Source organism: Salvelinus fontinalis, chromosome 26, assembly GCF_029448725.1.
Source record: "Salvelinus fontinalis isolate EN_2023a chromosome 26, ASM2944872v1, whole genome shotgun sequence".
Classification (NCBI taxonomy): domain Eukaryota; kingdom Metazoa; phylum Chordata; class Actinopteri; order Salmoniformes; family Salmonidae; genus Salvelinus; species Salvelinus fontinalis.
In genome coordinates, this window is record NC_074690.1 from 43476512 (window position 1) to 43504429 (window position 27918).

The window sequence follows — 27918 nt, forward strand, 5'->3', positions numbered from 1 at the left end:
GTCAACACTGTTCATGTATTCAGTAACAAGAACATGTTCAATCAAAAATGCCATAATATAATCGATTCATAATGTCATCCTGTTTGACCTCATCATAACCTTACTGCAATCAGGGCCTTTGTTTCTGAGAAGCAAGCACCCCACTTTGTCCGTACCACTCTGTGGGTGGTAAAGCTTAACGTGTTAAAGATGACGTAAAGATGACGTCACATCCTGTCCGGACTGAAGTAATCATAAAGAACAGGGAGCCGTCTACGGCGTGACAGTTGACTGCCTCGTCAGCTGTGGGGAACTGCGTCCATCAAGTCTCCTTTAAGTGGCCACTCTCAAATGATACATCATGGCATCTTTCTACAGGTCTCCTATGCTTTATTGACAACATCATTGATATCAATTTCCGTATAAATGAAATACATAAAAAAAAATATGATTCAGGTATTTGTTGAGCACGTCATGCAATGATCATCTTTACATTTAATAAAAAGAAACGTAATAACCTTTGGCCTTCTTAATTGAACATAAAACAAATCCTTCTAGCTAAATGTATGTTGAGGCTACAGTCTCTCGACGACAAAACAAAATGCAGTGAAGCACACTGACGAGCATGTAACCATGGTGACAGACGACGGCAGGTAAATTGTACAGTACATCAGAGTGGGTGTATGGGTGACTAGTCACCTCCTAATTAGATGCCACACACAGTCGTGTATTTTTCTTTTAGTCTGCTTTCCCAATAGTCTCCACAGAGTGGGGCTTCCTTCATCAGCCAGTAACACACATCTTGCTCGGTGGGTGCACTTTAGGCAGGGTTACCTGTACAGCACCCACCGTCAAACTGACTCCTCACACACGTCATTCTCCTCATATTCCTCCAACATAAACACAGACCTGTGTGTGGAACCAGGAGACACTGAGGTCATACTGAACCTGTTAACCACAGTCACTGTTTCCACGACCGCTACTCCACAGTCCCAGCCCAACAGGCCCAAACATGGCTGAAATTCAAACAACCAAAAACATGGCAGGAATGGTTCTTTAAATTCAAATACTGAAGCACTATCAGTGTTCCCCTGGGATTATTTTTCAGCAGTGGTGGCAAGGGTAGTGGATGGGAAGGGAGGATTGGTGCATTGCAACTAGTGGTAGTGCAATGACATGCTAGCTGTTCGAATACAATATACACTGCTCAAAAAAATAAAGGGAACACTTAAACAACACAATGTAACTCCAAGTCAATCACACTTCTGTGAAATCAAACTGTCCACTTAGGAAGCAACACTGATTGACAATAAATTTCACATGCTGTTGTGCAAATGGAATAGACAAAAGGTGGAAATTATAGGCAATTAGCAAGACACCCCCAAAAAAGGAGTGATTCTACAGGTGGTGACCACAGACCACTTCACAGTTCCTATCCTTCCTGGCTGATGTTTTGGTCACTTTTGAATGCTGGCGGTGCTCTCACTCTATTGGTAGCATGAGACGGAGTCTACAACCCACACAAGTGGCTCAGGTAGTGCAGTTCATCCAGGATGGCACATCAATGCGAGCTGTGGCAAAAAGGTTTGCTGTGTCTGTCAGCGTAGTGTCCAAAGCATGTATTGTGATTGACTTGGAGTCAGTGTTCCCTTTATTTTTTTGAGCAGTGTATACATACATACATACATACATACATACATACATACATACACAATTAAATTTCGTTTTTCAACCACTCTACAAATTTCTTGTTAACAAACTATAGTTTTGGCAAGTCGGTTAGGACATCTACTTTGTGCATGACACAAGTCCTTTTTCTAACAATTGTTTACAGACAGATTATTTCACTGTATCACAATTCCAGAGGGTCAGAAGTTTACATACACTAAGTTGACTGTGCCTTTAAACAGCTTGGAAAATACCAGAAAATTATGTCATGGCTTTAGAACCTTCTGATAGGCTAATTGACATTATGTGAGTGAATTGGAGGTGTACATGTGGATGTATTTCAAGGCCTGCATTCAAACTCCGTCCCTCTTTGCTTGACATCATGGGAAAATCTAAAGAAATCAGCTAAGACCTTAGGAAAGAAATGTAGACCTCCACAAGACTGGTTCATCCTTGGGAGCAATTTCTAAATGCCTGAAGGTACCACGCTCATCTGTACAAACAATAGTACGCAAGTAAACACCATGGGACCACGCAGCTGTCATACCGCTCAGGAAGGAGACGCGTTCTGTCTCTTAGAGATGAACGTACTTTTGTGGAAAAAGTGCAAATGAATCCCAGAACAACAGCAAATGACCTTGTGAAGATGCTGGAGGAAATAAGTACAAAAGTATTTTTATCCACAGTAAAATTAGTCCTATACCGACATAACCTGAAAGGCCGCTCAGCAAGGAAGAAGCCACTGCTCCAAAACCGCCATAAAAAAGACCTGGGGACAAAGATCGTTCTTTTTTGAGAAATATCCTGTGGTCTGATGAAACAAAAATAGAACCGTTTGGCCATAATGACCATCGTTATGTTTGGAGGAAAAAGGGGGAGGCTTGCAAGCCGAAGAACACCATCCAAACCGTGAAGCACGGGGGTGGAAGCATCATGTTGTGGGGGTGCTTTTCTGCAGGAGGGACTGGTGCGCTTCACAAAATAGATAGGCATCATGAGGGAGGAAAATTAGGTGGCTATATTGAAGAAGGACAACAAAGTCAAGGTATTGGAGTGTCCTTCACAAAGCCCTGACCTCAACCCTATAGAAAATCTGTGGGCAGAACTGAAAAAGCATGTGCGAGCAAGGAAGCCTACAAACCTGACTCAGTTACACCAGCTCTGTCAGGAGGAATGGGAAAAAAATTCACCCAGCTTATTGCGGGAAGCTTGTGGAAGGCTACCCAAAAACATTTGACCCAAGTTAAACAATTTAAAGGCAATGCTACCAAATACTAATTGAGTGTAAGTAAACTTCTGACCCACTGGGAATGTGATGAAATAAATAAAAGCTGAAATAAATCATTTACTCTACTATTATTCTGACATTTCACATTCTTAAAATAACGAGGTGATCCTAACTGACCTAAGACAGGGAATTTTTACTAGGATTAAATGTCAGGAATTGTGAAAAACTGAGTTTAAATGTATTTGGCTAAGGTGAACTTCCGACTTCAACTGTATATAAATAACCAAAAGTATGTGGACACCTGCTCGTCAAACCATCTCATTCTAAAAAGATGGGCATTAATATGAAGTTGGTCACCCCTTTGCTGCTATAACAGCTTACTCTCTTCTAGGAAGACTTTCCACTAGATGTTGGAACATTGCTGCGGGGAGTTGCTTATATTCAGCCACAAGAGCATTAGTGAGGTCGGCCACTAATGTTGGGAATAAGCCCTGACTCGCATTCGGCATTCCAATTCATTCCAAAGGTGTTCGATGGGTTTGAGGCCAGGGCTCTGTGCAGGCCAGTCAAGTTCTTCCACACCGATCTCAGCAAACCATTTCTGTATGGACCTCGCTTTGTGCACGGAAGCATTGTCATGCTAAAACAGGAAAGGTACTTCCCCTAACTCTTGCCACAAAGTTGGAAAGACAGAATCATCTAGAATGTTATTGTATGAGGTAGTGTTAAGATTTCCCTTCACTGGAACTAAAGGGCCCGAACCATGAAAAACAGCCCCAGCCTATTATTCCTCCTCCACAAACTGTACAGATGGCACTATGCATTGGGGTAGGTAGCGTTCTCCTGGCATCCGCCAAACACAGATTCGTCCATCGGACTGCCAGAGGGTGAAGTGTGATTCATCATTCCAGAGAACGCATTTCCACTGTTCCAGAGTCCAATGGCAGGAAGCTTTACACCACTCCACCCGACGCATGAAATTGTGCATGGTGATCTTAGGCTTGTGTGCGGCTGCTCGGCCATGGAAACCCATTCCATGAAGCTCCCGATAGTTCTTGTGCTGACTTTGTTTCCAGAGGCAGTTTGGGAACTCGGTAGTGAAAATGTAGCACGACAATGCCTCTGTGCACAAAGCGAGGTCCATTCAGAAATGGTTTGCCGAGATCGGTGTGGAAGAACTTGACTTGACCGAGAACAGATGATTTCTACGTGCTTCAGTACTCGACGGTCCCGTCCTGTGAGCTTGTGTGGCCGTTGTTGCTCTTAGACGTTTCCACTTCACAATAACAGCACTGACAGTTGACCGGGGAGGCTCTAGCAGTGCGGACATTTGACAAACCGGTGACATCCTATAACGGTGCCAAGTTGAAAGTCACTGAGCTCTTCAGTAAGGCCATTCTACTGTGCTAATGTTTGTCTATAGAGATGACATGGCTGTGTGCTTGATTTTATACACCTTGTAGCTGAAATTGCCAAATCCACAAATGTCTATATAGAGAGAGAAACAATTGAGAGTTGTTAAATTAATATAGGAAGAACACTGACTATGATCTGACAAACATCTAGGATTCACTTTCACTGCTGTTTCACTTCTTTCACTTCTCAAATTCTGATGTGTATGTTTTGATACATTTAACAGACCAAGGCTCTCGCTGTTCTCTTTCTATATTTAAGTCTCCAGTGTGCATTCTGTGGTACATGGGCATAGGTTCTGGTCCTGTTTCGGGGACTCAGATGTGTATAGTGTGGGACCTGGTCCCGTTTTGGCCCCTCGGTTTAGAAAGTTGGTTGTTGAGGGACCAGGGCTTGCTGCCACATCTCAACGTTGGGACTCAGATGTGGATGTTGTGGTAGTGGCCCTTGGAAGAGTCAATGTCGACCCGGCGGGCCTCAGCGAAGGCCAGGAAGGTGACCAGGCCCACCAGGTTCACCACAGTGATAAGGGTGAAGACAGATGCCCACGACCCTGTAGCCTCAATCAGATACCCCGAGAAATACACCATCAGCACACCTGGAGAAACACACACACACGCGATCAGATACGCAGAGGAATACAGCATTTGGAAACAATACATGCACGCACAAACTGAGCAGTTTCCGACTACGGCATATCATATCAACCAATGACAGTTCAGCCTCCCATTCCCAGTTGTGTGCGGTATAAGTAAACGGATTCAAACACCCCTTCCCCCTACGGTGCCCTAACTGTCATCTTCTACTCCCTCAATTATTTATCTGACACAAACTCTATTATCACTATCACTAACAGTATGAAATATGCATGGAGCCAATGAGACTGACAAGAGACACAACCCAAAGTCCTGCCTTTAGAACAATCCGATTAATTATTCATCGCTACCTCATGAAAGGACAACACAACTGATCCTGGAACTGTTGGTGAAAGATTCATGTTTCCGCTTTAGTTTGTCCCTCAGTGAACATGCTTACCTGAGAAGGCTCCACAGGTATTCATAACACCTGCAATGAAAAATAGATACATGATTCATTTGTAATATTTGACAGGACTGTAATATTCAATCAAAAGTCAAATCTGCTGAGAGGTGGATAAATTAGCCACTGCTGTAACATACCAAACAGAGCCCCGGCACATGACGGAGCCAGGTCCTGAACATTCACAGACACACCGCTGGAGTACAGACACAACAAGACACGTTACTGTCTGCATCAGTAGATAAGGTGTTATACAGACTCCCTATACAGTTGAAGTTGGAAGTTTACATTCACCTTAGCCAAATACATTTAAACTCAGTTTTTCACAATTCCTGACATTTAATCCTAGTAAAAATTCCCTGTCTTAGGTCAGTTAGGATCACCATTTTTTTTTAAGAATGTGAAATGTCAGAATAACAGTTGAGAGAATGATTTCTTTCAGCTTTTATTTCTTTCATCACATTCCCAGTGGGTCAGAAGTTTACATGCACTCAATTAGTATTTGGTAGCATTGCCTCTAAATTGTTTAACTTGTGTCAAACGTTTTGGGTAGCCTTCCACAAGCTTCCCACAATAAGTTGGGTGACTTTTGTCCCATTCCTCCTGACAGAGCTGGTGTAACTGAGTCAGGTTTGTAGGCCTCCTTGCTCGCACATGCTTTTCCAGTTCTGCCCACAAATTTTCAATAGGATTGAGGTCAGGGCTTTGTGATGGCCACTCCAATACCTTGACTTTGTTGTCCTTAAGCCATTTTGGCACAACTTTGGAAGTATGCTTGGGGTCATTGTCCATTTGGAAGACCCATTTGTGACCAAGCTTTAACTTGATGTCTTGAGATTTTGCTTAAATATATCAACATAATTTCCTGCCTCATGATGTCACCTATTTTGTTAAGTGCACCAGCCCCTCCTGCAGCAAAGCAACCCCACAACATGATGCTGCCACCCCCGTGCATCACGTTTTGGATGGTGTTCTTCGGCTTGCAAGCCTCCCCATTTTTCCTCCAAACATAATGATGGTGATAATGGCCAAACAGTTCTATTTTTGTTTCATCAGACCAGAGGACATTTCTCCAAAAGTACGATCTTTGTCCCCATGTGCAGTTGCAAACTGTAGTCAGGCTTTTTTATGGCGGTTTTGGAGCAGTGGCTTCTTCCTTGCTGAGCGGCCTTTCAGGTTATGTCGATATAGGACTCGTTTTACTGTGGATATAGATACTTTTGTACCCATTTCCTCCAGCATCTTCACAAGGTCCTTTGCTGTTGTTCTGGGATTCATTTGCACTTTTTCCACAAAAGTACATTCATCTCTAGGAGACAGAACGCGTCTCCTTCCTGAGCGGTATGGCAGCTGCGTGGTCCCATGGTGTTTATACTTGCGTACTATTGTTTGTACAGATGAACGTGGTACCTTCAGGCGTTTGGAATTTGCTCCCAAGGATGAACCAGACTTGTGGAGGTCTGCATTTTTTTCCTAAGGTCTTGGCTGATTTATTTTGATTTTCCCATGATGTCAAGCAAAGAGGCACTGAGTTTGATGGTAGGCCTTGAAATACATCCACTGGTAAAGCCTCCAATTGACTCAAATTATGTCAATTAGCCTATCAGAAGCTTCTAAAGCCATGACATCATTTTCTGGAATTTTCCAAGCTGTTTAAAGGCACAGTCAACTTAGTGTATGTAAACTTCTGACCCACTGGGATTGTGATACAGTCAATTATATGTGAAATAATATGTCTGTAAAGAATTACTTGTGTCATGCACAAAGTAGATGACCTAACCGACTTGCCAAAACTATAGTTTGTTAACAAGAAATTTGTGGAGTGGTTGAAAAACGAGTTTTAATGACTCCAACCTAACCGTATGTAAACTTCAACTGTATTTTCTGCCTCAGTATGTAAGGTGTTATACAGACTCTCTATATTTTCTTCCTCAGTATGTAAGGTGTTATACAGACTCCCTATATTTTCTTCCTCAGTATGTAAGGTGTTATACAGACTCTCTATATTTTCTTCCTCAGTAGATAAGTTGTTATACAGACTCTCTATATTTTCTTCCTCAGTAGATAAGGTGTTATACAGACTCCCTATATTTTCTTCCTCAGTAGATAAGGTGTTATACAGACTCCCTATCTTTGTCACCTGAACATATTAAACCCTGTAAAACTGACAGATAAGATAAGTGGAACTACATAGTCGCTGTTAAAGCACGGCGCTTGTGAGGGGGAGATCATGTTTACATGATCCATCCCACCGTTGGTCATTATCTACATCCTGCATTTATCATTTACATCCTTGTACACTTCCAGGATCCGAACAGCGCAGCCTTCAAGGGTTAGTACATGTGGCCGAATATGGTCAGGCCCTAGATGATAGACACTAGGTCTAGGGGCTAGGCCTAGGAGCGGATTTGGGGACGAGCGTCGGTACCTGTGGCTGAAGGTGGTGAGGCCCATGGTGGCAGAGACAAAGGCCACAGCTGTGGGGAAGGTGGTGGTGCCACACAGCAGGAGGGTAAACACACTGGACACACCCATGGAGAAGAACTGACCAGGACACAAGGAGAGGAAAGGCAAATCTAAAGTTAACTAGTAATGCCAATTTGGGCATTGAATCGGAAACAAGCTACAATACCTGCATAAGCTTCCTCACAGCAGCAGTGTCAAACCCTAGAGAGACAGAAAGAGACACAGAGAGAGAGAGAGAGACGTGGGACAGAGCAATAGTTCAAAACCTTGCCAATCGTATAAGGGTACCTACCAACTTCGACTGATAAGTAAAACATTCATTTGTTTCCTGATGACAAACAGTTGATATCTCTGGCATTACCTTGGCTGATAAGGTGGTCCGAGAGACAGCCACTTAAGAGAGAAGAGGGGATGGCCACAAACCACGGGATAACATTAAACACCCAGCCCTGCGGGGAGAACACCATAACATTTAACACCAAGAACACTGATATGACCTCAGACATGTATGACAGTAATTCCCTATACGTTTTCTTTTAAGAGACAGTGATCCAACTTGGCGAGCATCTAAGTTTGGGGAACATCCGAGTTCCTTAGCTAGCGGAGTTGTATGTCTACACCATGTCTACAGCGCCCTCTCTTGGTTTACTCAGTGGTATTACACGGGTCTGTCAGATGCAGGGGGGGGTCTGACTCGCTTTGAGCCGTTTCGTCTGTACACTTTCAAGCGTGTCTGTTGTCTTTGCCATCCCAACCTTGAACTCCAATGTGGTATTTCAAGTTCTGTTTTGTCTTGTCTTCCGAAGGGATGGGTCGGGAGAAGAGGAGGGATGGAGGGGGCAAGTTACCTTGGCATCAGGGAAGGTGTCCTTGAAGTAAGTCGGTAGCCATGACAACAGTGTGAAGAAGGTGCTCGCAGTGCAAAGGTGCGTAATAATCACAGCACTGAAGGGAGGATAATGGAGACAGAGAGCGAGAGCAAACACATAGAAATAAGTTAGTGTACCACTTCTATGACTCATAGGCTACATCATGTTAAAGCTCGGAACATATTCCACAGCAGTTCCTACTTTTACTGGCTGTAATAACTTACGTATGGGTCACCACTACAGTTATATTAATGTGCGTGCGTAACATAAAAACAAGCAATGTCAGTATGTTCATTGTACATTTATTTCAGAGTGTTTAAATAGCTTTCTCTCCACTGAGTTTCGCTCATTCAAAAACTGAACGGTGTCAGTCCCGTGCTGCAAATCCATGCTCACACCAACCCCCACCCACACAGTCAGTGACATTTCTGTTCAGTGGTTCATTTTCCTATCAAGGTGTGGTTTAGCCATTACAGGAAATAAAATCAACCAACCAGACAAGACATGATTTCTGTCATTGTAAACAGGGCCGATCAGTTGCGTGGGGTTCTATAAATAACAGCCAATAGAGACAGGCACAGAGGATATGAATGAAGCCTTCACGTGAGACGGAAACATCTACAGGGAAGTGAGCTGATCAGAGAGGACTGTGTGTGGGCCTTATCTCACCAGACAGCAGGTTGTTTGAAGAGACGTAGCCAGTGTCTCCTGGACAGTTTGGACCGGGGCCCTCCACGACCCAGCGACTCCAATGTGATGATAGGACCTGGAACAAACACACACACACACACACACACACACACACACACACACACACACACACACACACACACACACACACACACACACACACACACACACACACACACACACACACACACACACACAAAGAAAGAGAAAGAGGAAAGTCTGAGCTCAGTGTGGAGCTCAGAGGAAGTTCATGACAACAATGGGAACAGATGGCTAGCAAATGTGTTTACTTTCAGTTAGATATGCATATTCTCATTGCTCATAAACCCAGAACACATACGCACGCCTTACCTTCCCCTTTGAGCAGGTATTTCCACACGCAGTACGCCCAGAGGACAGAGAGTAGACCAGACACATAGAACACACTCTCCCAACCGTACAGGTCCAGCATGAGGGAACCAGCCCCCCCAATCACCAGTGTCCTGCAGGAGACAACAGCACTGATCATACACTCAAAGTGTACTTTAAAGCTTTAGCTGCAGACCGTATTGTTTTTTACTGCAATGGCAAAACAAGACCATCTGTGGAGAACTCCTGACTGGAGACAGAGAGAAGCGTCTGTGGCTCCCTGATGAGTTGGTTATGGCCAGCCCAAAATGACCCCCCCCCCCCCCGCAACTCCAAAGACAAACGGCTGACCCTGGCTTCCATAACAGATGACCTCAACAACAGCAGCACTTAAAACACCCCCAGTAAAAACTGCCCGAAGGCACAGATCTGGGATCAGCTTAGCCTCCCTCAATCCTACCCTTTAAACACCAGTGGGGGAAACAAACAAACGGAGCTTAGGTCAGCGTAGGGTTGCAAAGCTACTGGTAATTTACCAAAGTTAAAGGAATCTTCGGTAATATATCAAAACGAATTCATATACAGTGCTCATTTTTTTTTATATCTGTGTCCATATTATCCATGAGTTTCTTGTGGATAGAATATATGGCTCAAGAGAAAATAGACTAATTCATGAAAAAAGCATCTATGCAACAATGGCATTATAACTCTTCCAACTAATGCATTTTTTCACAACTGCCACCAGTTTGGGGCCAAAAGAATGTACAACAAACACAGACATAGTAAAATAAATAAAAGTGTGTAAAAAAAGAAAGAACAAGGAAGTGTCACGCCCTGACCATAAAGAGCTGTTTATTCTCTATGTTGGTTGGGGCGTGATAGTGACTAGGGTGGGTCATCTAGGTGATTATTTTTTTTTTCCCGATTTCCCCCCCCCCCACCTTTATTTAACCAGGTAGGCTAGTTGAGAACAAGTTCTCATTTACAATTGCGACCTGGCCAAGATTAAGCATAGCAATTCGACACATACAACAACACAGAGTTACACATGGAATAAACAAAATATACAGTCAATAATACAGTAGAAAAATAAGTCTGTATACAATGTGAGCAAATGAGGTGAGATAAGGGAGGTAAAGGCAAAAAAAAGGCCATGGTGGCGAAGTAAATACAATATAGCAAGTAAAACACTGGAATGGTAGATTTGCAGTGGAAGAATGTGCAAAGTAGAAATAGAAATAATGGGGTGCAAAGGAGCAAAATAAATAAATAAATAAATAAATACAGTAGGGGATGGGGTAGTTGTTTGGGCTAAATTATAGATAGATTACTGCACCTGTACATAACCTGTGTGCTGCTCTGACAGCTGGTGCTTAAAGCTAGTGAGGGAGATAAGTGTTTCCAGTTTCAGAGATTTTTGCAGTTCGTTCCAGTCATTGGCAGCAGAGAACTGTAAGGAAAGACGACCAAAGGAGGAATTGGCTTTGGGGGTGACCAGTGAGATATACCTGCTGGAGCGCGTGCTACGAGTGGGTGCTGCTATGGTGACCAGTGAGCTGAGATAAGGCGGTGTTAAGGTTGTCGTAGTCGTTCTCCTCCTCAGACGAGGAGGAGCATGGATCGGACCAAGATGCGGAGTAGTAGGTATTCATGTTTTAATGAACAAACAACAAACACTACAAATTACGAAACTCTACAAACGTGACTAACCTGAAAACAGTCCTGTGTGGCCCAAACACTGACACAGGAAACAAACACCCACAAAACACCAGTGAAAACCTGGCTGCCTTAGTATGACTCTCAATCAGGGACAAACGATACACACCTGTCTCTGATTGAGAATCATACCAGGCCAAACACAAAAATCCCAACATAGAAAAACAAACCTAGACCAACCCACCCAACTCACGCCCTGACCAACTAAAACAAATACATAACAAAGGAAAACAGGTCAGGAACGTGACAGGCGGGGCTTTACCTAGCAGAGACTTGTAGATAACCTGTAGCCAGTGGGTTTGGCGACGAGTATGAAGCGAGGGCCAACCAACGAGAGCGTACAGGTCGCAATGGTGAGCAGTGTATGAGGCTTTGGTGACAAAAAGGATGGCACTGTGATAGACTGCATCCAGTTTGCTGAGTAGAGTGTTTGAGGCTATTTTATAGATGACATCACCGAAGTTGAGGATCGGTAGGATGGTCAGTTTTACGAGGGTATGTTTGGCAGCATGAGTGAAGGATGCTTTTCTGCGAAATAGGAAGCCGATTCTAGATTTATTTTTGGATTGGAGATGCTTAATGTGAGTCTGGCAGGAGAGTTTACAGTCTAACCAGACACCTAGGTATTTGTAGTTGTCCACGTATTCTAAGTCAGAGCCGTCCAGAGTAGTGATGCTGGACGGGCGAGCAGGTGCGGGCAGTGATCGGTTGAATAGCATGCATTTAGTTTTACTTGCGTTTAAGAGCAGTTGGAGGCCACAGAAGGAGAGTTGTACGGCATTGAAGCTCGTCTGGAGGTTAGTTAACACAGTGTCCAAAGAGGGGCCAGAAGTATACAGAATGGTGTCGTCTGCGTAGGAGGTGTATCAGAGAATCACCAGCAGCAAGAGCAACATCATTAATGTATACAGAGAAGAGAGTCGGCCCGAGAATTGAACCCTGTGGCACCCCCATAGAGACTGCCAGAGGTCCGGACAACAGGCCTTCCGATTTGACACACTGAACTCTATCAGAGAAGTAGTTGGTAAACGAGGCGAGGCAATCATTTGAGAAACCAAGGCTGTCGAGTCTGCCAATAAGAATGTGGTGATTGACAGAGTCGAAAGCCTTGGCCAGGTCGATGAATACGGCTGCACAGTAAAGTCTCTTATCGATGGCGGTTATGATGTCTAGGACCTTGAGCGTGGCTAAGGTGCATGTTTAGGACCTTGAGCGTGGCTAAGGTGCACCCTTGACCAGCTCTGAAACCAGATTGCATAGTGGAGAAGGTACGCTGGGATTCGAAATGGTTGGTAATCTGTTTGTAAACTTGGCTTTCCAAGACCTTAGAAAGACAGGGTAGGATAGATATAGGTCTGTAGCAGTTTGGGTCTAGAGTGTCACCCCCTTTGAAGAGGTCGATGACAGCGGCAGCTTTCCAATCTTTGGGAATCTCAGACGATAGACAGGTTAAACAGGCTAGTAATAGGGGTTGCAACAATTTCGGCAGATCATTTTAGAAAAAGAGGGTTCAGATTGTCTAGCCCGGCTGATTTGTAGGGGTCCAGATTTTGCAGCTCTCTCAGAACATCAGCTATCTGGATTTGGGTGAAGGAGAAATGGTGGAGGCTTTGGCGGGTTGCTGTGGAGGGTGCCGGGCTGTTGACCGGGGTAGGGGTAGCCAGGTGGAAAGCATGGCCAGCCGTAGAGAAATGCTTATTGAAATTCTCAATTATAGAGGATTTATCGGTGGAGACAGTGTTTCCTAGCCTCAGAGCAATGGGCAGCTGGGAGGAGGTGCTCTTATTCAACATGGACTGTACAGTGTCCCAGACCTTTTCTGAGTTAGTACTACAGGATGCAAATTTATGTTTGAAAAAGCTAGCCTTAGCTTTCCTAACTGCCTGTCTATATTTGTTCCTAACTTCCCTGAAAAGTTGCATATCACGGGGGCTATTCGATGCTAATGCAGAACGCCACAGGATGTTTTTGTGCTGGTCAAGGGCAGACAGGTCTGGAGTGAACAAAGGACTATATCTATTCCTAGGTCTACATTTTTTGAATGGGGCATACCTTTTTAAGATGGTGAGGAAGGCACTTTTAAAGAATAGCCAGGCATCATCTACTGACGGGATGAGGTCAATGTCATTCCAGGATACCCCGGCCAGGTCGATTAGAAAGGCTTGCTCGCAGAAGTGTTTTAGGGAGCGTTTGACAGTAATGAGGGGTGGTCGTTTGGTCGCAGACCCATTACGGATGCAGGCAATGAGGCAGTGATCGCTGATATCTTGATTGAAAACAGCAGAGGTGTATTTGGAGGGTGAGTTAGTTAGGATGACATCTATGAGGGTGTCCGTGTTTACGGATTTGGAGTTGTACCGGGTAGGTTCATTGATAATTTGTGTGAGATTGAGGGCATAAAGCTTAGATTGTAGGATGGCCGGGGTGTTAAGCATGTCCCAGTTTAGGTCACCTAGTAGCACGAGCTCAGAAGATAGATGGGGGGCAATCAATTCACATATGGTATCGAGGGTACAGCTGGGGCAGAGGGAGGTCTATAGCAAGCGGCAACAGTGAGAAACTTGTTTCTGGAAAGGTGAATTTTTAGAAGTAGAAGCACGAATTGTTTGGGTACAGACCTGGATAGTAATACAGAACTCTGCAGGCTATCTTTGCAGTAGATTGCAACACCACCCCCTTTGGCAGTTCTATCTTGGCGGAAAATGTTATTGTTTGCGATGGAGATTTCAGGGTTTTTGGTGGTTTTCCTAAGCCAGGATTCAGACATGGCAAAGACATCCGGGTTGGCAGAGTGTGCTAAAGCAGTGAGTAAAACAAACTTCTAATGTTAACATGCATGATACAAGGCTTTTACGGTTACAGAAGTCAACAAATGAGAGCACCTGGGGAGTGGGGCTAGGCACTGCAGGACCTGGATTAACCTCTATATCACCAGAGGAACAGAGGTAAAGTAGGATAAGGGTACGGCTAAATGCTATACAAACTGGCCGTCTAGCACATTCAGAACAGAGAGTAAAAAGAGCAGGTTTCTTGGCTCGATAGCATAGATTCAAGGCATAGTGTACAGACAAAGGACAAAAGATGAATGGTTTATGTTGGCCTGGTATGCTTCCCAATCAGAGACAGCTGTTCATCGCTGTCTCTGATTGGGGATCCTATTTTATGCAGCCATTTCCCCTTTGTGTTTGTGGGATCTCGTCTACAGATAGTTGCCTGTGTGCACACCAGTAGCTTCACGTTTCGTTCAGTATTTTGTTGTTTTTGTTCGGTGTTCATTTAAATAAAAGAAAAATGTACGCCTACCACGCTGCACCTTGGTCCAATCCTTACGACGATCGTGACAGGAAGTAAACATATCATAGAACAAAATGGAGTTGATGCTGGATAGTAAGCAATGCTCGAAAAGCCTTACTGTAAACAAACTTCCAGAAATAATTAAGGCACTCTCATGTAGTGAAAAAATGAAGTAGCCTTTATTGTTTTACGGCGTATGCATGGCAAGAATAAGAAAAACAGACTTCATCAGGGTGACAAAGAATAGTGGTGGACAACGGGTTTATATCCAGGCTTATTGGCCATTGTTTACTGTATAGCATCAACTTCTTTTTGCTCTACAGTATTTCATCCCATAATCAAAGAGCACCTCGTGGATGAACTAAAAACCAAAGTGCTCCTCTCCTGTGTCTCTCTACATTAAACATGTTATATTTAGGATAACGTTTACCATCTCATTTGATTAATAATATATTTAACATGTGAAAAGGCCACACAGAGGGACAGAGATAATTACACAGTGGGGTCAAGCTTCCTGCCCTCTAGAACCTTTATACTTAGCAGTGTCAGAGGAAAGCCCCAAAATTGTCATAGACTCCAGCCGACCAGGTCTTAGACTGTTCTTACTGCTACCGCACGGCAAGCGGTACCGGAGCGCCAAGTCTTGGTCCAAAAGTCTCCTTAACAGCTTCTACCCCAAAGCCTGCTGAACAATTCTTCAAATGGCCAACCGGGCTTTTTGCATTGACACCCCCACCTTTGTTGTTACACTGTCGCTACTTGCTATTTATTATCTGTGCATAGTCACTTTACCCTTACCTACATCTACAAATTACCTTGACTAACCTGTACCGCTGCACATTGACTCGGTACCAGTAGCCCTGTATATAGCCTCTTTACTAACCTGTACCCCTGCACATTGACTCGGTACCAGTACCCCTGTATATAGCCTCGTTATTAACCTGTACCCCTGCACACTGACTCGGTACCAGTATCCCTGTATATAGCCTCATTATTGACATGCACATTGACTCGGTACCAGTATCCCTGTATAAAGCCTCATTATTGACCTGCACATTGACTCGGTACCAGTATCCCTGTATAAAGCCTCATTACTAACCTGTACCCCTGCACATTGACTCGGTACCAGTACCCCTGTATAAAGCCTCATTACTAACCTGTACCCCTGCACATTGACTCTGTACCAGTACCCCTGTATATAGCCTCATTACTAACCTGTACATTGACTCTGTACCAGTACCCCTGTATATAGCCTCATTACTAACCTGTACATTGACTCTGTACCAGTATCCCTGTATATAGCCTCATTATTGACCTGCACATTGACTCAGTACCAGTACCCCTGTATATAGCCTCATTACTAACCTGTACATTGACTCTGTACCAGTACCCCTGTATATAGCCTCATTACTAACCTGTACGTTGACTCTGTACCAGTACCCCTGTATATAGCCTCATTATTGACCTGCACATTGACTCAGTACCAGTACCCCTGTATATAGCCTCATTACTAACCTGTACATTGAGTCTGTACCAGTACCCCTGTATATAGCCTCATTACTAACCTGTACATTGACTCTGTACCAGTACCCCTGTATATAGCCTCATTATTGACCTGCACATTGACTCGGTACCAGTACCCCTGTATATAGCCTCATTATTGACCTGCACATTGACTCAGTACCAGTACCCCTGTATATAGCCTCATTATTGACCTGCACATTGACTCGGTACCAGTACCCCTGTGTATAGCCTCATTACTAACCTGTACATTGGCTCGGTACCAGTACCCCTGTATATAGCCTCATTATTGACCTGCACATTGACTCGGTACCAGTACCCCTGTGTATAGCCTCATTACTAACCTGTACATTGACTCGGTACCAGTACCCCTGTATATAGCCTCATTATTGACCTGCACATTGACTCAGTACCAGTATCCCTGTATATAGCCTCATTACTAACCTGTACATTGACTTGGTACCAGTACCCCTGTATATAGCCTCATTATTGTCATTGTTTCTTTCTTTTTTTTTTTTTTTTACTTTAGTTTATTTAGTAAATATTTTCGTAACTCTATTTTCTTAAAACTGCATTGTTGGTTAAGGGCTTGTAAGTAAGCATTTCACGGTAAGGTTGTATTTGGCGCATGTGACAAATAAAATTGGATTCGTTTTTACTGTGATCATTTGAAGTACCCAAAAGGGCCTCTAGATGTCTTGTGATAAATGGCATAAAAATTCTTCAAAGTGACAAAAACTCTGGTAGTATCCAGTAATATTTGCAACCCTAGATCAGTGTGGAAACAGGAGGTTTTGCAGAGCCAGACTCACCCCAGATAGGAGCCACTGCCCACAGTGCTCATGAGGAATCCTCTCTCACTCTCCACCACCTTCTGAGAACACAGGCTAACCAGAGACGGGTAGTGCACACCTGGAGGTACAGATACACACAGCTCTGTTACGCAATATAGTGTCACACACACATTGGCTCATTCATTTAATACATATTTGGAAGGGACTTTCGTTATTCTGTCTTCTTTAGGCAATGTGATACATGTTAGTAAAATGACAGAAAGTGGAAAACGGGCAAAAGAAAAACACCATTATCTCAAATTCGAAAGCGTTGAATTCGAAAGCGCTGCAGTTGTCGTTTGTTGACTCACAGTTGTCAGGGCAAGACAGCGCCTCTTCCCCCTCAGGAGGCTATTAAGATTCGGCATGGGCCTTCAGAAACTCAAAAAGTTATGCAGCTTTATCATGTGGAGCAGGTATTCCTAAATTTGGTACGCGCAATGCCGTCGGGGGTATGCCAACTGAAAATGTGATTCACTTTCATAAAAATAAAAAAATCTTCAAATTTTCAACAAAAAATTAATTCTTCAGATTTTCAAAGGAGAAAATTCATTTCATTTATATTTTCCAACAGGGCTATACATTTGGGTGAGTTTTTTTTTTTGGTCGCCTGAGTAGCCTCGTTTCACTGCCAAAAATAAAATTGAAACCATCTAGTGTTGAGCGAAATAACAACACAATGTCAAATACAGGTAGCCTAGTCAAATAATTAACGTCCAATCACATTAACTGTTACTCTCTCGCGGGAAACCTTCACTCTTGTGCAGACATTTGGAAGTTAAACATGACAACTGAAAAATAAGCCACGGGAGTTTTTGGAGCAAGAATAAAGACGACTTTCGAGTAGTAAGACGTATAAAAGCAACAGATACCATTAATAAGAAGGGGCTAGAAGCATCTTATATGGTGAGCTACCAAGTGGCTAGGACAGGCAAGCCCCATACTATTGTGGAGGACTTAATTCTTCCTGCTGCCGTGGATATGGCTGGGACAATGCTGAGGGCAAAGGCCCAAAAAACTATATAGACAATTACTTCATCAAACAACACTGTTTCCCAACGCATCAGTGACATCAAATGGACAACAAGAGGATATGTTTAAAGTCCTGGACAGCTTTGTGACATCAAATGGACTTTGGTGGTCAATATGTGTTGGTATCTGTACTGATGGCGCAAAAGCCATGACATGAAGACTATAGTGGAGTGGTAATGTGTTTGTAAGCAGTTGCTCCCGACGCCACTTGGGTACACTGCAGCATCCACTGAGAGGCTCTTGCTGCCAAGGGAATGGCTGGCAGCTTGAAAGACGTTTTGGACACTACAGTGAAAATGGTTAACTTTGTTTAAGCAAGGCCCCTGAACTCTCCTCTATTTGCTGCATTATGCAATGAAATGGAGAGCGATTATGTAACACTTTTACAACATGTAGGAGTGCGCTACAGAGAATGGCAGAAACTCCCCAGATACAGGTGTGACAATGAGACTCGAGGCTGTAATCGCTGCCAAAGGTGCTTCAACAAAGTACTGAGTAAAGGGTCTGAATACTTATGTAAATGTGATACTTCATTTTTTTTTTTTATACGTTTGCAAAATGTTCTAAAGACCTGTTTTTGCTTTGTCATTATGGGGTATTGTGTGTAGATTGACGAGGGGGAAAAAACGATTGAATCTATTTGCGAGTAAGGCTGTAACGTAGCAATGTGGAAAAAGTCATGGGGTCTGAATAGTTTCTGAATGCACTGTATATGTACATAGCTACCTCAATTACCTCGTACCCCGGCATATTGACTCAGTACTGGTACAACCTGTATGTTCTTTTTGTGTATTTATTTATTGTGTCACTATTCAAAATGTTCTACATTTTTTTTTATCTTTAACTCTGCATTGTTGAAAAAGGACCCGTAGGTAAGTATTTACAATTCAATTTAGATGTTGGTTTGACGCGCATCTGTCAGGATATGAATCATTCGTTTGTTGACTCTGCAGTTGTCGTTTGTTGGCCACCTAATCATCCTCAGCTTACAGTTGTCTCATTCTCCCCTGTAACTATTCCCCAGGTCGTTGCTAGAAGTGAGAATGTGTTTTCAGTCAACTTAAAATAAGGGTTGAAAAAAAATATAAAAAAATAAAGTAGGAAGCACAAACAGTTACACCTCAAGAGGAAGCAATAAAGTCAAACTTCAACCCCAGAGGCCACTCTTAAAGTTAAAGGCTATGTAGTTCAGAAGTTGAGACCATTTTTGTTTGTTCAGGACAGAGGCTAACTAATTGACGGGTTTTGTACAGTAAATGACTCTTAACCAGAAACCAGTTCCCTCGGTTTGGGCAAACAGTTGCTTTTCCCTTCCCTATGTGGCTCCAGTTATAATTGCAGCACTATGTAGGAAATAATAGGGTGGCATTTGAGACGCAGAATAGCCGTTCATTCGCTCCCAGTGCCCAGTGACCTCTAACCTTGCAGCAGCCCCATCAGGAAGCGGGCCAGCGTCATGGAGAAGATGGGCTGAGAGCAGAAGTGGGCCAGGACGGGCGTGAAGGCTGTCATAGCCCCCCAGGCCGCCGCAGACAGCAGGAGCACCTTCTCACCTCCAACCCTGAAGGAAACAGATATCATAATACTGTTACTGCAACTTCATGCACATCCCAAGTCAACTTTATTATTACAACTATACATTCTCACCTTCAGCCATGAGGGGAAGAGATGGAGTAATACAACAAAATCATTACTGCTGGACTACTAACCTCCTCCTCCAACTCTGAGGGGAAGAGAACGATGAAAAAAGTCGATGACAGTTACAACGATGACATACTCTCAATCTACAACCTGAGGGAAAGACACAGTACTATAACCAGATGATAACAATTACAACGTGTATTTTCTCATCTAACCTGCGTCATTTGCACTATTCATAAAAACATTTATATATGAAAGTTATCCAGTTAGTTTACAACAATTAGCTTTCACCTAATTCGAGTTGTCAGAACAATGCAAATGAAGAAAAGTAGGCAAGAAAAGGAGGCTACTTCCCATTATTAGCTCCCAATTTCCTGGGTGCTTCCTCTAATATGCGGCAGCGTAGCCTAGTGGTTAGAGCGTTGGGCTAGGAACCGAAAGGTTGCAAGTTCAAATCCCCCAGCTGACAAGGTACAAATCTGTCGTTCTGCCCCTGAACAGGGCAGTTAACCCACTGTTCCTAGGCCGTCATTGAAAATCAGGATTTGTTCTTAACTGACTTGCCTAGTTAAGTAAAGGTAAATAATACCTGAAAGAATTGAATATTAGAGTCATATGATAATAGCTTCAGGTTTCTGACAACGGTGTTTAGGCCAAATCTTAACTGTTCCAAAAAAATCATTGATTTTGGGGGGAGGAGTTGAGAGCAGACGCTTCTGAACTTGGAACGCTCAATTACTTATTTCCTCCGTTGGCGAGATGTGAGACGACCCTAAGCGTCGCCTGCCATGTGAAGAGACAGGAGATCCTTAAATACCTTTTAGACTCCCATTTTAGTCTGCAGTCACTTAAAATGTCTTGGTACTCATCCTTCCTACCAGGAAACACAACTGCCAGGCAATGTAACTGAAAAATGACTGACATTGGATGGTATGACCTGCTTTGAATGGACATCAGCATACAAAGCAAGCACAACTAACCAATGACATCAACGTCATTGCGGTCACCCTTTTCCCCACCCGGACACCGGAACAAGGGCTGTGCACTCCTCAAACAACACACAGTATCATACTAACGGTCACATAATGCCCTTCAAATTCCACTCATGACTCAAGGATTATCTTGTATCCCTTTCATACACAGACCAAAATCCCACAAATGTACCATACCTTCATTTTTATACCAGTCTTTTCGTATTTCTGAAAGGGGTTCCCAAATCATTTAGATGTATTCATTTTTCCTGCATTTTCACAGAGCGTGTAACCAAAATACAGGTATTGGGTCTGTGTGAATGATTCTGCTTTTTTGCAGGAAAATTCATTAAAACTTCTATTGTTTAACACCTCCCTAATTTAAACTGCAAACAGACCCCATGGTTTAACAACAACCCCCAACCCTCCCAATTTGCCAGTTACGACCTGATATATACAGTACATTCGGGCAAGTATTCAGACCCCTTGACTTTTTCCACATTTTGTTACCTTACGGCCATATTCTAAAATGGGTTGATTTAATAGTCCCCCCCCCCCCCTCAAATCTACACACAATTCCCCATAACGACAAAGAAAAACAGGTTGAGAATTTTTTGCAAATGTAAACATTATTTTTTTTTTTAAATATGACATTTACATAAGTATTCAGACCCTTCACTCAGTACTTTGTTGAAGTACCATTGGCTGCGATTACAGCCTCAACGCTTCTTGGGTATGACGCTACGAGCTTGGCACACCTGTATTTTGGAGTTTCTCCCATTCTTCTCTGCAGATCCTCTCAAGCTCTGTCAGGTTGGATGGGGAGTGTTGCTGCACAGCTATTTTCAGGTCTCTTTGGAGATGTTCGATCGGGTTCTGGCTCTGGCTGGACCACACAAGGACATTCAGACTTGTCCCGAAGCAACTCCTGCGTTGTCTTGGTTTTGTGCTTAGGGTCGTTGTCCTGTTAGAAGGTGAACCTTTGCCCCAGTCTGAGGTCCTGAGTGCTTTGGAGCAGGTTTTCATCAAGTATCTCCCTTTACTTTTCTCTGTTCATCTTTCCTTCGATCCTGACTATTCTCCCAGTCCCTGCCGATGAAAAACATCCCCACAGCATGATGCTGCCACCACCATGCTTCACCGAAGAGATGGTGCCAGGTTTCCTTCAGACTTGACGCTTGGCATTCAGGCCAAAGAGCACAACATTGGTTTCATCAGAACAGAGAATCTCGTTTATCATGGTCTGAGAGTCTTTATGTGCCTTTTGGCAAACTCCAAGTGGGATATTATGTGCCTTTTACTGAGGAGTGGTTTCCACCTGAATTGTGGAGTGCTGCAGAGATGGTTGTCCTTCTGGAAGGTTCCCCCATCTCCACAGAGGAACTCTGTCAGGTTTTCCTTTTGAATAGATTCAACCATCAGCCAACACAGCAATCTGTGTTGGCTGTGTCACTGGACTACTGAAAACCCGCTAACCAAACAACAGTGTTTCTCTTATCCTCTTTAACACTAGCACTTCCTCCAACCACGAGTGAGTAGACAATCTTTTTTTTATGTATTGCGTGTATCTACCAGAAAGATCCATCCGTTGTTTTGTTATTTTACTCTGCCTGCAAACACGCTGGATGGCTCAGAAACCGTTGAGGCGCTTGAACGATTCATCGACGAGAGATACTGACGAGCTCAAAGAAACATGTCGCTGGTTACGGAGGAGTCGAGCACTGTGAAGGACAACAAACCCAATCAACAAAACAAACCAAGTTGGCCAAGCGGTATCAATGATGGCACCAAACCATCAACCGAGCAAGAGGGCACGTGTGGAGATTGGGGAGAGGTTTAAGGATATGGATGTTGACTTGTTAAAATTCATCAATCAAAGGCTTGCCAAACTTCATGTCTTGGATATATTACGAGAGGACGTCAATGCAATATGTGCCAGTCTAGAATTCAGCCAATGTCAGATTGATGATCTAATGAAAGAGAACACGGCGCTGAAAGGTACTGTAGACTCTATTCATAGCAAGGTGGAGGTGGTGTAAAGGGAGAACAAACAACTTAAAGAAACCTTGCTGATGTACAGTGTCGATCAATGCGGGACAATCTAATATTTTCAGGGATACCGGAGAATGACAACAGCAGAAGCTGTGAGGACGCTGTCCGAGACTTCATGTCAACTCAACTGAAACTGCCCATTGATGTCGTGCGTAGACCTCTGGGAATAGGCCACGGGCTATTATTGCATGTTTTGACCATTTTAAACAAAAGGAAAATGGCGAAGAGCAGGGGCAGAGAACTCAGAAACACTAATTATGGAATGAATGATCACTTCCCCACGGAGATCAATGAAAGGAGAAAAAAAAAACAGTATAAACATCATGAAGGAAAAGCGTTGCCTGAATCAACGAGTCTCCATGGTGATGGATAAACTTTACATCAACGGGCAACTGTATCGGGATTCCAGAGTAACTCCCTGGCTATCTTAATTCAATGTTCAAATCTGAGTTTGTGTGTTGTAGTGTATCATGACAACTTCAACGAATACATGCTATATTGATCTCCACTTGATAAGGAAAGGGCTGCATATAGCTCAGGTTAATGTATGTAGCCTTCCTAACAAAATACATGAGGTTTTTAACTAGGTCAACATAGATAATATTCATATTTTAGCTTTGACGGAAACACATTTAGAAGCATCTGTAAATGATGGGCAAATTAACATTCAAGGATATGGTCCACTGAGAAGGGACAGAAATCATGGATATAGTCTACTGAGAAGAGATAGGAATAGGAATGGTGGGGGCGTTCTGATTAAAGAAGCAATAAAACTGGCCATCTTTAGACTAGTTAAGTATCTGGAGCATCAGCATTTGTGAGTTTGATTACAGGCTCAAAATGGCCAGAAACAAAGACCTTTCTTCTTCAACTTGTCAGCCTATTCTTGTTCTGAGGAATGAAGGCTATTCCATGTGAGAAATGTCCAAGAAAGTGAAGATCTCGTACAAGGCGGTGTACTACTCCCTTCACAGAACAGCGCAAACTGTCTCTAACCAGAATAGAAAGAGCAGTGGGAGGCCCCAGGCAACAACTAAGCAAAAGGACAAGTACATTAGAGTGTCTAGTTTGAGAAACAGACGCCTCACAAGTCAACTGGCAGATTCATTAAATAGTACACGCAAAACACCAGTCTCAACGTCAACAGTGAAGAGGTCGATTCCCGGACGCTGGCCTAGTTGCAAAGAAAAAGCCATATCTCAGACTGGCCAATAAAAAGAAAATATTAAGATGGGCAAAAGAACACAGACACTGGACAGAGGAACTCTGCCTAGAAGGCCAGCATCCCGGAGTCGCCTCTTCACTGTTGACGTTGAGACTGGTGTTTTGCGGGTACCATTTAATGAAGCTGTCAGATGAGGACTTGTGAGGAGTTTCTCAAGCTTGATGTAACCTTCACTCTTGTGCAGACATTTAGAAACAAAACATGCCAATTTGAAAAATAAGCTTTTTGAGCGAGAATTAAGACGACTTTCGAGTAGTAAGACATGTGTAAAAGCAACAGATACCATTAATAAGAAGGGGCAAGAAGCATCTTATATGGTGAGTTACCGAGTGGCTAGGACAGGCAAGCCCTATACTATTTGGAGGACTTAATTCTTCCTGCTGCCGCAGATATGGCTGGGACAACGCTGGGGGAAAAGGCCCAAAAAAACTATACAGACAATGCCTTCATCAAAAAACACTTATTCACGACGCATCAGTGACATGGCAGGAGATGTTTTGAAACAATTACTGCTTCGCATACAAGCCAGTGAATCCTATGCTTTACAGCTGGATGAGTCAACAGACGTGGCGGGCCTGGCACAGCTCCTGGTATATGTTCGTTACGTTTATGGGGGGGTCAATTAAGGAAGACATCCTCTTCTGCAAACCAGGACAACAGGAGAGGCTATTTTTCTTTTTTTTCAAATTAGGAGGCTGCAGATTGCACAGAACAAAGCAGCAAGGATTGTTTTACGGTGGAGATATGGTTCTTCTGTTGTAGTCATGCTCAAAGCTCTTGGTTGGTCATCAATCAACAGGATAATTTTAAAAAAACACGCTTATAATATTTCATAATATACACCATTTAAAACTCTATTCACAACAGTATTCCGTTGGTAAGAAACAGACATTCAGTAAATACTAGGAAAAGACTGTCCCCCATCTATGTGTTATCCAGACAGAAAAGAGAAATAGGCAAAATAACAATTTGATTTAGAGCAATAAATATAAATTGTAAATTGAATTTGAATGTTTAAGGACTCTTGGAAGATTAGTCCAAATAATTCTAATCAAATCAAAGAGTGACCATCAGGTTCTTGGTCACCTCCATGACCAAGTCCCTTCTCCCCCAATTGCTCAGTTTTGCCGGGCGGCCAGCTCTAGGAAGGGTCTTGGTGGTTCCAAACTTCTTCCATTTAACAAGGATGGAGGCCATCATGTTCTTGGGGACCTTCAATGCTTCAGAAATGTTTTGGTACCCTTCCCCAGATCTGTGCCTCGACACAATCCTGTCTCGGAGCTCCATGGACAATTCCTTCGACCTCATGGCTTGGTTTCTGCTCTGACATGCACTTTCAACTGTGGAACCTTATATAGACAGGTGTGTACCTTTCCAAAGCATGTCCAATCAATTGAATTTACCACAAGTGGACTCCAATAAAGGATGATTAATGGAAACAGGATGCACCTGAACTAAATTTCAAGTCTCATAGCAATGTATTTTTTATATTTTAGAAAAGAAATGTCTAAAAACCTGTTTTTTTGCTTTGTCATTATGGGGTATTGTGTGTAGATTGATGAGGAATTGTAAATGAGAACTTGTTCTCAACTGGCCTACCTGGTTAAATAAAAAGTGAAATAAAATAACATTTGTTTTATTCAATTTTAGAATAAGGCTGTAACATAACAACATTTTTCAAAAAGTCAAGGGGTCTGAATACTTTCCGAATGCACTGTATGTATATGGTTTATACATGCAAATAAGTGCTAAATAAGGGGCTGTTTGAAAGGGGGCCATATAAACACGGCCTTATAATTTAAGGTCAAATAACTCATCTTCTGTCTGAAATGGGTATTGGCTTCTCAAGCTCCCCAAACTACACTCCCGTTATACTCTGTAGCATGTACAGTAGTATCTCTGCACCGTGACATTTTATCTATCCCCTCAGGTGTTCTTTTGCTTTTTGGGCTAATGGGTAATAGCATTGTAATGGGTGTTTTGAAGTGAATATGAGTTAAAACAAATGTATGTGTAAAACAGACAAAGTATTCAGCTATTTCATTCTCAAATCGCAGGTTTCATATCATCCGATTGTCCATCTGTGTTTAAAGGTGAACAAATGTAACGCAATGTACACCGTTTATTCTAGCTATTGTATGTAGTGAGCGCAGCTGCTGGTTGTGCAAACAGACAATTTATGTGCACATTTATGAGCACATAAAACAGACAATAACTCTATAATCATCTCCTCTCGTTGCCCACCTGTCGCTGACGTAGCCTCCGAGGACCTGTGTGAAGCAGTAACCCCAGAAGAAGCTGCCCAGCACCATGCCCTGTTCCCTCTTGGTCCAGTTGAACTTCTCCGCCATGCTGACGGCACAGATGGGCATGGCCACGCGGGCACAGTACAGCAGACATGTCCCCAGCAGTAGCACCACCGTCCATACCCGGGCCAGGGGTCTGCGGAGCGGGTACAGGGAATGATTGTGTAGCAAAGACAATGGTGTGTGTGGTGTGTTTGTAAGCGAGAGTAGGAGTGAGAGTGGGTGTGCTATTCTCAGTAAAACCAACATATGTACATTTATTTTGCTTTTCTACATTTTAAAACGGCAAATGGGGCTCATAAGACATGTATAACTTTAAACGTAACCAACTAGGCGCATTCACTTTACTTCAAATGTATAAATTGTATCTATGCTAAATTGTACTAACTAGCCTACATCTCATAAGTATTGGCTGAATACTTAGTTGACAAGACAAAGACTATGATGGATCCTAAGAAAATTAATCAAATGCCTGACTATCAGACTTCCTAGTATCTTTGAAAGTCTCAAAAGCTGTGTGTGTGCAGCTTAGTAAAATAACGTGGAGACCACCAGCTGACAGGCATCTGATTAAAAGTCAAGTATTTTGGGGAGAATGCCCCTCACAGCAGTGTTAGCTACATGTTATATGGTTACATTATGGCTTCATTGTAGGTCTACACTTTGTATATACTTTTAGAGAAGACTCAAAAGTATCAAACACAAAGCTACATTTGTATGAGTCGTACTTTTTGTTTGCTTACGTCAAGGGAGAGAAAATATTCTGAAAATTCAATTTTGCCGATGCCAATTACTTTCAGTAACCCACAGAAACGCTCGAATAATTTCTAACTTGTAGGGCATTTGCAAAATAAGGAACTAGCTAACACTTCTCTCATATAGTGTTCTGTTATTAAAAACATAAGAAAGCGTCCGTAATTTCAATATGGTAGTTTTAGTCTTTGGGGGAAATGATGGGCTACTAAAACCTTGCTTCGTTCCCTCACCTGGGCCAGTTCGTGTTATGTTCACTCCAATTCTTCTGATGACCTCCGGCGTCACCGATCGTGTCTGACGGGGTTTCTTTGAGGCAGACCACATCTGGACCAGAGATCTTTCCATGTTTTTGCAGAATTGCCATTCAACAAGAGATGCTAATGTTTGAGATTTGCTTTTTTTCCTACACGTCGCAGTTCAGTAGGCTATGGAATGAGTGAGGAAAGCCGACAAAAAGAAACGCTTGGTCGATGTTCGCGCCGACGTATCATTTCCTTTCGTTTAACGGGGATCCATAACTGTATTGCAGTGTGATGAGGCGAAGAGCACGGGAGAATAAGGACAGATAGCCACAGAGGGGATGTTTTTTTTCCCGTGGCTCTTGCCTAGAGCTAGAGGAGCAATGATAATCCACGTGTCCGTTTTCTTTTCCAGACACGCAGTTCTTCCTGCTAACTGTATGTCACATCAGGAAGTAAGTTAAAGAAGTTACTCAGTCGCTATGAAAACCAGTTTGAATGCACTCTCTTTTCCACCCGGGGTATCGCTGCCTAGCATATCCATCCAATATAGGCGTCCGCGCTCCATAATGACTGTGCAATATTCTTTGAAACTCTATGCTACATAACCTGGATGATAACTATGGAAGCCCG

The 27918-nt window shown here is 43.1% G+C and overlaps 1 protein-coding gene across 1 annotated transcript; it reads right to left on the minus strand.

Moving 5' to 3' along the window:
• Positions 1-346: 346 nt before the first annotated feature.
• LOC129824395 (solute carrier family 17 member 9-like) lies at positions 347-27891 on the minus strand. The gene is made up of 13 exons (XM_055883997.1): positions 27277-27891; positions 26229-26426; positions 19517-19656; positions 17043-17142; positions 9703-9833; positions 9331-9427; positions 8641-8737; positions 8154-8241; positions 7959-7993; positions 7755-7870; positions 5467-5522; positions 5324-5353; positions 347-4886 (listed from the first exon to the last, which is right to left on the minus strand). Exons 1-13 carry the CDS (start codon positions 27408-27410, stop codon positions 4708-4710), a joined length of 1401 nt encoding a protein of 466 aa, XP_055739972.1. The 5' UTR covers positions 27411-27891; the 3' UTR covers positions 347-4707.
• Positions 27892-27918: the final 27 nt, after the last annotated feature.